Consider the following 9,289-nt stretch of genomic DNA (forward strand, 5'->3'; position numbering starts at 1 on the left):
ATAGGGAGTCAATGGAGTATATATGTACAATAATAATTATATTATTTTACACAATTCAAACTTTGTTTTATCTTTTATTATTTTCTTTTTTTATTATTATTTTTTTTGTAAATTTATTTATAAGACGAAGTATAGGGAGTCAATGGAGTATCTGTACAATATGTACAATGGGAATTTAGAAATGTTCGATTCAGTAGGATAGCAGATGTTTATTATCCCTAGTACCCGGATGGTTATTCTGGATAGTATGGGTGTATTGTGTTTGAGAAATTAGTAGTATTTTATCTTGAATGTTTATTTTTTAACTCATATTGGACCAAATAAATAAAATAAATAGTTCATTGTATACATTGTACAAATACTCCATTGGCTTTTTAACGGGATTCTATTTATAATATACAACAATTAATAAGTCATGATAAGGTAAGAAGTTTACCGTGATAACACACACTACCGATACTAATTCAAATTACGCACGTTTTCAATGTTTTTCCGCTCTCATTCTGAAATACTTTCTTCAGCTCTCATTCCAAAACTGTTTCATCTTCATATTCAAATTTAAAATCTAAAATCGTTTAACAATTAGAAATTTCTCAAATCAGAGTATTACTTTTTTTTATTCTCATTTTAAAACGGTTTCGTCTTCAGATTTCAAAATCCAAAACTGTTTAGCAATAAGAAACTTCTCAAATTAGAACATGAAAACTCGAACCTGACAATATTTTAAGCAATAATGTTCTACATCCATATAAAAAATATATTCAATTTATCCAAGTAATATTGGTCAGATGCACTCCCTTCCCCCCTCACTTGTTTGTCATACATGTGCTACATATAATGTGCTGCAACCTAAAGCTTTGCTCAATGTAAACCTAGGGCTGCACATAGATCGGAAAATATCCGCATATCCGTGGTAATTATCCGCATCCGATCCGAATTTTGCGGATATTATCCGATCCGTACTATGGTAGGATCGGATAGCGGATTTGGCAGTGATACTTGCGGATCCGATTCGCAGATCAGCATATTCGCACATCGTATAAATAGCCCAGTTTCAAATAAGCCCTAATGTAATGTGACCTAACTCTAAATCCCTAATGTTACGGCGCTCCTCTCTCGTTCTCTGTCTCTGGACTCTCCTCCCAGACTCTGGCTCTCCCTCTCCTCTCTGACCGGCTCTACTTTGCTCCGTCACCGGCGTTCGCTATCCATCATCGGCGTTCACTGTCCATCACCATCTCCTAAGTTCGTCATTTCCTCCAAGCTCCAATTGCACGGTCGTCGCCTCCTCCATCAACGCGGTGGACGGCGGTCGCGTTCTCCATACGCGTTCTCCATAGGTCGCGTTCTTCATTGGTGCAGCACTCGCGGTCAGTGGTCTCCTCCAGTGGTGCGGTCACCTCCTCTAGCGGTGAGGTCATCTCCTCTGGCGGCTTAGTCTTCTCTTCCATCGGCGGTGGTTGTCTCTCCAAGCGGCTTCATCAATCTGTCAGACCAGGCCTTCTTCGACTCCATCGTCTTTGCTCTTCAACTCATCTGGTATTATAGGTAATTTAATTTTAATTTTATGATTAAATATTATTTGTATACAAATGCTTATAGATTAAAGTACTTGAATCATTGTGTTATACTATTATTGTGTAATAAACTCTGTAAATTTGAATGGTTTATTCAATTGTAAACATATATGGCACTGAGGGTTTATATGGTTTACTTGTTTGGAAATTATAATGGTTTATTCAATTGTAAACAAATTTTTGAATTATGCAAATATACCCGATATCCGATCTGATCCGACCTAAAAAAATCACGGATACCATATATGATCCGATCCCATGGGAGTAGTGCGGATCGGATAGAATTTTAGCCTATATCTGATCCAATCCGATTCGTGTGTGATAAACCCAAATATGTTGAAGGACGTAAAGCCAGAGCAACCAGCTCGGATACGGATAAACACCAACGAACGCCAACGAATAAGGACAAAAGGAAACAGACAACACCCAACCCACCAAGAGGAATCATCAACCACATATCAGGAGGCTATGCAGGTGGAGGTCGAACAATCTCGGCCAGAAAATGAAGCTACAGAGCAATGTTAGTAATCGAAGGAACACTGCATTCGAAGAAAGAAGAGCACCCAGACGTCACGATATCATTCAATCAATCAGACTGTAAGTCGGCAAGCCCTAACCTCGATGACCCAGTAGTAATCTCCATCCAAGTTGGATAACTGTTGGTAAGAAAAACACTACTGGATCCAGGTAGTAGCGCTGATGTTTTATTTTATTCTACTTTTAAAAAGATGAAGTTATCAGAAAAAATAATGCACCCTTCCTCTGGAGAGCTGATTGGGTTCTCTGGAGAAAGGGTCCCCATCATGGGATACATATGGCTGAAGACAACGATGGGAGAGGTCCCTATGTCAAAATCCATTGATATCCAATATTTAATAGTAGACTGTTATAGCCCTTATAATATTATCATCGAAAGACCCGTCTTGAATATATTCAGGGCAGTAGTGTCCACTTTACACCTGTGTGTCAAGTTTTTGGTGCAGGAAAACAGGATAGCAACAGTATACGCCGATCACCAAGAAGCTCGGCAGTGCTACAATGCCAGTCTAAAGCAAAACCAAACAAAACAGACAGCTCGGCAACAAGTCAAAGCAATACACAATACTGCCAAGATCCTAACGTTAGCCAAGCTCGACCCAAGAGAGGATCTCAGCGAAAGACCCTAGCCAATGGACAACCTCCACCGAGTAACACTAACAGCGGATGAAAAGCAGTACACACACATCGGAGAAGCACTAGAGGGGGAAGAACGAACAAAACTCATAGAAATACTATGTCAGAACGCTGATCTATTTGCATGGACGCCAGACGACATGCCTGGAATAAGTCTAGAAGTCATTTGCCACAAGTCAGCAATTGACAAAGCAGTCCGACTAGTGACACAAAAGAAAAGAAACCTCGGAAAAGAGAAAAAACAAGCAGCACTAGAAGAAACCAAGAAACTCCTCAACGCAGGTTTCATCAGAGAGATCCGCTTCACCACATGGCTCTCAAATGTGGTAATGGTAAGGAAAAACTCAGGTAAATGGCGCATGTGCGTCGACTTTACAAATTTAAATAAAGCTTGCCCTAAAGACGCTTACCCATTACCTTGCATTGATAAATTAGTTGATAATGCTTCCGGTTTCAAAAGCTTAAGTTTTATGGATGCATACTCTGGTTACAACCAGATTCTAATGCACCCAGAGGACCAAAGCAAAACAGCTTTTATAACAGAACATGGAAATTTTTGTTACAAGGTAATGCCTTTCGGTTTAAAAAATGCAGGGGCGACATATCAAAGACTAATGGACAAAGTATTTCGACAGCAAATAGGTCGGAATATGAAAATTTATGTAGATAATATGGTAGCAAAAATGCCTGCACAAGGTTCACATTGTGACGACCTGTTAGAAGTCTTCAACCAAGTCCGAGCATACAACATGAGGCTTAACCCGGACAAATGTGCCTTTGGAGTTCAAGGGGGAAAATTCCTCGGCTTCATGCTAACCTCACGAGGGATAGAAGCAAACCCAGAAAAATGTAATGCAATACTGAACATGGCAAGCCTGAAGACAATTAAAGAAGTCCAACAACTAGCAGGGAGAGTAGCTGCCCTGTCACGCTTCCTACCTGCGGTGGCAAACCGATCTTATCATTTCTTTCAAACATTCTCTAAGAGTAAGAAATTCACCTGGACAGAGGAATGCGAAAATTCTTTTATGGAGCTCAAACAGCTCTTAACATCACCCCCAATACTCCAGAGACCAGAAACAGGTAAACCATTGTATTTATATTTATCAGTATCTAACCATGCTATAAGCTTGGTCCTAGTGATTTAAATAGGAAAAAGCCAAACCCAGTATACTTCATTAGTAGGGTATTACAACCAACAGAAACAAGGTACCCGAAAATAGAACAGCTGGCGTTGGCACTGATCACCACGGCAAGGAGATTACGACAGTACTTCCAGAGTCACACAATAATAGTACGAACAGACCAACCCCTAAGGCAGATATTAACCAGACCCGAGCTCGCGGGACGATTAATCAAATGGTCCGTCGAACTCTCTGAGTTCGACATTCAGTACGAATCAAGGAAAACTCTGAAATCACAAGTACTTGCCGACTTTGTATCAGAGATGACTAATGAAACACAACCTACAGAAGCCAGTTGGAGTATACATGTAGATGGAGCTTCAAACAGAGAAGGCAGCGGAGCAGGGATACTGCTAAAGGAAGGAGACAAAGTGATAGCCGAGCAATCACTACAGTTCCGCTTCAACGCAAGTAACAACCAGGCAGAATATGAGGCTCCGCTAGCAGGACTGAAACTCACCCAGCAACTAAAGATACCTCGGATAACGGTTTACTGTGACTCTTCACTAGTAGTGCATCAAATTAAAGGCGAGTACCAGGTAAAAGATCCTTTGTTAGAGAAATATTGGCCCATAACAAAGGATCTCATCTCAAAATTCAGTAAATTTGATATTATTCATGTAAGCCGAGAATAAAACACCAGAGCCGATGTGTTATCCAAATTAGCCACAATAAGGCAAACGGAAAACACACCGGCGCTGTCTCAACTAACACTCGATAAGTCGAGTTTCGAGCAGGATACAATTTTAAGCATCATGCAGGTACAAGATTGGAGAACACCTTTTCTCGATTACATCAACACAGGTGCCATACTAAACGAGGAACCAAACTTGCCGCTCTTTCGAAGAAGAGCAAGCTTCTACATAGTGGTAGGAAACACCCTGTACAGACGAGGACACTCCCAACCACTCCTCAAATGCATCAGCAAGGATGAGGCCGAAGAAGTTATGGCAGAAACACACGAAGGGGTCTGCGGAAACCACATCGGGGGCCGAGCACTGGCCGCCAAAATATTACGAACAGGGTACTACTGGCCAACGATCAAAAGAGACTGTATCTCAAAAGTCAAGGCATGCGACAATTGTCAAAAGCACGCCACCGTTTCAGGAATCCCAGCCAAAAAGCTACACACCATAGAGGTAAGCTGGCCTTTCGATAGGTGGGGACTGGACATCCTCGAACCTTTCCCGAAAGCGCCAGGCCAGATAAAGTTCCTTTTAGTATCAATAGACTATTTCTCCAAGTGGGTAGAAGCACAACCACTAGCACACATAACGGCAGAAAAGGTGAGCTCTTTCCTATGGAAAAATATCATATGTAGGTATGGCATCCTGAGAGAGATAATCTCGGATAATGGGAGACAATTAATAGACCATAAACTCGCTTCTTTCCTAACAAATTTCAAAATTACACATCATTTCAGCTCAGTTGAGCACCCACAAACCAACGGGCAAGTTGAATCAGCTAATAGAATTATCTTGCAGGGTTTAAAGAAAAAGCTCGGTGAGGCCAAGGGCGAGTGGGCCGACCTCATTCCAAAAATCTTGTGGAGTTACAATACTACAGTACAATCTGCTATAGGAGAAACTCCCTTCAAGCTGGTATATGGTGCAGAGGCACTAATCCCAGTGGAGGTCAGCATTCCAACGATAAGGACCGAGTTTTACAATCAACAAAACAACTTGCAGGCCCGAACAACCAAGCTAGACCTCGTGGAAGAAGAAAGAGACATTTCAGCCATAAGGCAACGAGCTATGAAAAAGTTCATAGAGCGAAGACACAGCAAAAGAGTGGCACACAGATCCTTCAATGAGGGAGATCTCGTACTTAGAAGGACAGAAGAAGCACGGAAGCCCCCATCACATGGAAAATTAGCAACAAATTGGGAGGGACCGCTCCGAGTATTTAAGAACCTCGGCAAGGGGGCTTATAAGCTAGAAACCCTAAGAGGAGATCAACTTCCAGGAACATGGAATGTCTCCTCACTAAGGGAATATCAATCATAATACATATTGTAAATCCGCGGATGAGGGTACTCTTTTTCCCCTTCGAAGGTTTTTTCCCAAACCACATGGGTTTTACTCGAAGAGGGTTTTAACGAGGCCGGACGCCACAAATCATTGTACAAACGTCATTACTATTGCAAACAAACCATTAGTGTTATCATAATCCTGATAACTAACATATCTTATAATCAAAGTGCTAACAGTCAAACCGAGCTTCATACTCGGAAACCAACAAACATAAGCCGAGAATAATACTCGGAAATATCCAAAAGGCAACACAAAGCTAAACACATGTCCAAGGCCAAAGAGCCATACATAAGTTTACAAAACGAAACATAAATAAAAAAGGCCTAATCTGCCTTGTCACCAATGCTGGACTCCTTGCTATCATCTCCATCAGCAGCCTCATCATCCATAAGCTGGTCATTGACGACCACCTTAGTTGCATCCAGCTTTGTAACATCGGACTCAGGGAATAACACCTTCACCTGAGACACGGCTCGATCGAAGCCTTGTGCAAAGGCCTCGTAAACCTCATGCTCCAGCTCTTTAATCCTTGACTCTAAATGATTATTCTCACCTTTAACAGTCTTAACTTGTTCAGCAGAAGCAAGTTGAAGACTTCTCTCCTCAACAAACTCGGCCTCCTTCAAACTCAGAGAATAGGACAACTCAGCAATGGTTTTTTCTTTCTCTTGAACGGCCGAGCATAACTCAGCAATATCCAAGGAAACCTTGCGCTCCCTCTCCAAAGCAAGTTCTTGGGCCCTTTCGACAGCCACAATACACGCACCAATCACCTGCAACAAAGACAGAGGAGTCAAAACGGCATAAAGTACAAACAAACAAAGCAAATTTAATTCCTCACCTGCAGGAAATGGCTTGTCCCAACATGTCCGACCTCATCAATCATCTTCATATCATCAGGAAAGCAGCAAAGCTCATCAGCCATAACAGAAAAGGGATAAAATTTACCCCACAGAGACCGAGCATGCACGTCCTTCAGATAACCGTGCAACCTTTTTTGAGACTCGTAAGCCGATTCCACCCTCTGGAGCTCCATAGACGAATCCCCTCTCTCCAAAAAAGTCTCAGCAATCTTATCTTTCACATGACCCCTTTTTCGCTTCGACTTATAGGTCGGATCAGGTTGAAAGGCAGGACCTTTCTCAGCATTTGTAGTCGAACCTTCCTTCTCCCCTTTTTTCTACTGATTGAAGAATGACTTCAGTCTGGCAGTAGTGATAGTAGGAGCCTTGTCACCTACACGAAAATTGGCAACATGAAAACAAACCAAACGAAATGCAATAGCAAAACAACAAAAACTAAATTACCTAGGTAATCTAGAACAGCTTGCCTATCGGTATCCCATTTCAACAACTCAGATACGGACAACAGACCTTTTGGACCCAACATCTCAAACAAAAACTCTATTAAAATCTGGTCATCAACCGACCTATCATCCACATCCAGAACTTGCATAGGCTCAGGACACCATGACAGAGGGAATTTCTCCACAAGGTACTCGTTTAGGTACAAGGGAAACTCCTCAGGCACGCTCCTAACCTTAACGAACATGGTCTTAAAATCTTAAAAAGAGGACTTATAAAGACCAAAGATAGCACGGCGAGGATAACTACTCAGGTTAACCCAGAGCCCACGACCAACCCCTTTAGCCTGGAATAACGAGAAGAAGAGCCTAAGAGACGGAGGACAATTAAGGAATTCCATCAAAATCTCGAAAGCCCTCACAAACTTCCACGAGTTAGGATGAAGCTGACTAGGAGCACAGTTCAACCAGTAAAGAACACCACATTCAAAATCAGTGAAGGGAAGCCTAACTCCTAACTCAGTAAACAAGCAGCTGTACATATAGAAAAAGGCCCAGTCATCGCGACGATGGAAAACACGATCACCAACATCACAGGGAAGTACCTCTATCCTAATACCATTACCACTCCTAACCCATACGTTAGAACCTATAGCACATCAACCGACTCCATATCACTAAATTGAGAAACATAACCCTTAACCTTAGCATCAACCCAGCTATAAAGATCACCCTCACCTACACCAGCCTTTTCCTCTTCCATACAACAAGCTAAAGAAAACCAAAATGAGAAAGAAAGAAGGAACAGAGACGTGAATCAACACTCACCTTTTTTGCTCATTTTCTCCAAAATGTAGAATCCCCAAATACAAAAAACCAAAAGGTGCAAGCACGTTTATTACACAGTAAAAAGAGCAATTACATATGAACCGTTACCTTCCAATCCAAGCCATCAAAAAACCCACGATCAAAACTCAACCAATCACACGGTCAGGGGCACCTTGAAATTCGCAACACAAATAAAATCAATCACTCATTAAAGCGCGAAGAACAAAGCAAGCATTAAATGCTGCAAACGTTTCAAATTCACCCATAGAAATAAGCCGAGCTTGGGGGCTGAAGGGCACAGATGCAAAAAATCCTTGGCTGAGGTATATGACATTACCGAGGAAAAAGCTCACCTTTGTTCTGTCCAAACCAAGGCAAGCTTGGGGCCTATGATACGTCACCACATACCTTGGCCGCCCAAAAAGCTCGGAACGTAAACAGATAAGATCGGGCCAACTTATTTGAAAATAAAGAAACGTGCTCAACAAATCTGATCACCAAAACAGAATACGATAACCAACCTACAAACTCGGACTTATCCACAGCAAACGGGTAAAACAACGTCTATAAAGCCGAATTGATATTCTCGACTAAATATCAGGTTCTATTCTCAATCTTCATATTTACTTGATACACTCACTAGAGATTATTATTATTGACTTGAGCGTCGGAGTATCTTTTACAGGTATTTCAGCCGCGGTGTTCAGTCCTGACCAATGTATAGCTCTTTCTCTTCGTCAGCAGCCTGCTCGAAATTGCTAAAACTCAACCAATCCAGTACACGGACAAATCAGTTAGTATCATTGTAGAATCGATCAAATTAGTTCGGTTAGTTTTCAGTCTAAAATCAAACCAAACCGAATCGATTACACCCCTGTATCTCCCCCACCGGTATCATATTCTTGAGTAACAGTTCTTTCAGACCCCACCTCTTCATTCGCACAAAATCCCCTAGAATTCGCCTCTCCATTATCCTCAGTACAGCTAATCGAAGCTGTTACCTTCTTTGATTGGCTATTTTTGATTGGCAAATATATGGAAGTATGGAACATAAGTTTTTCTTTAAAATAAAAATTAACAAACACAAATTTAAATAGAAGATGAAAATTGAATGGAAGATGACTTTAAATTTAAATAAGGAAACTAAACTATTAAGCTGCGAGCTAAATGAAAATTAAGTTTGACCGAATT

At 41.3% G+C, this 9,289-nt stretch overlaps 1 protein-coding gene across 1 annotated transcript; it reads right to left on the reverse strand.

Annotated features, from left to right (window-relative positions):
• On the reverse strand, nucleotides 351-7,030 carry LOC107624739. Its single transcript, XM_016327179.2, has 2 exons — nucleotides 6,809-7,030; nucleotides 351-6,740 (listed from the first exon to the last, which is right to left on the reverse strand). The coding sequence occupies exons 1-2, from the start codon at nucleotides 7,001-7,003 to the stop codon at nucleotides 6,291-6,293; spliced, it is 645 nt and encodes a 214-aa protein (XP_016182665.1). The 5' UTR covers nucleotides 7,004-7,030; the 3' UTR covers nucleotides 351-6,290.

Source organism: Arachis ipaensis, chromosome B02 (assembly GCF_000816755.2).
Source record: "Arachis ipaensis cultivar K30076 chromosome B02, Araip1.1, whole genome shotgun sequence".
Classification (NCBI taxonomy): domain Eukaryota; kingdom Viridiplantae; phylum Streptophyta; class Magnoliopsida; order Fabales; family Fabaceae; genus Arachis; species Arachis ipaensis.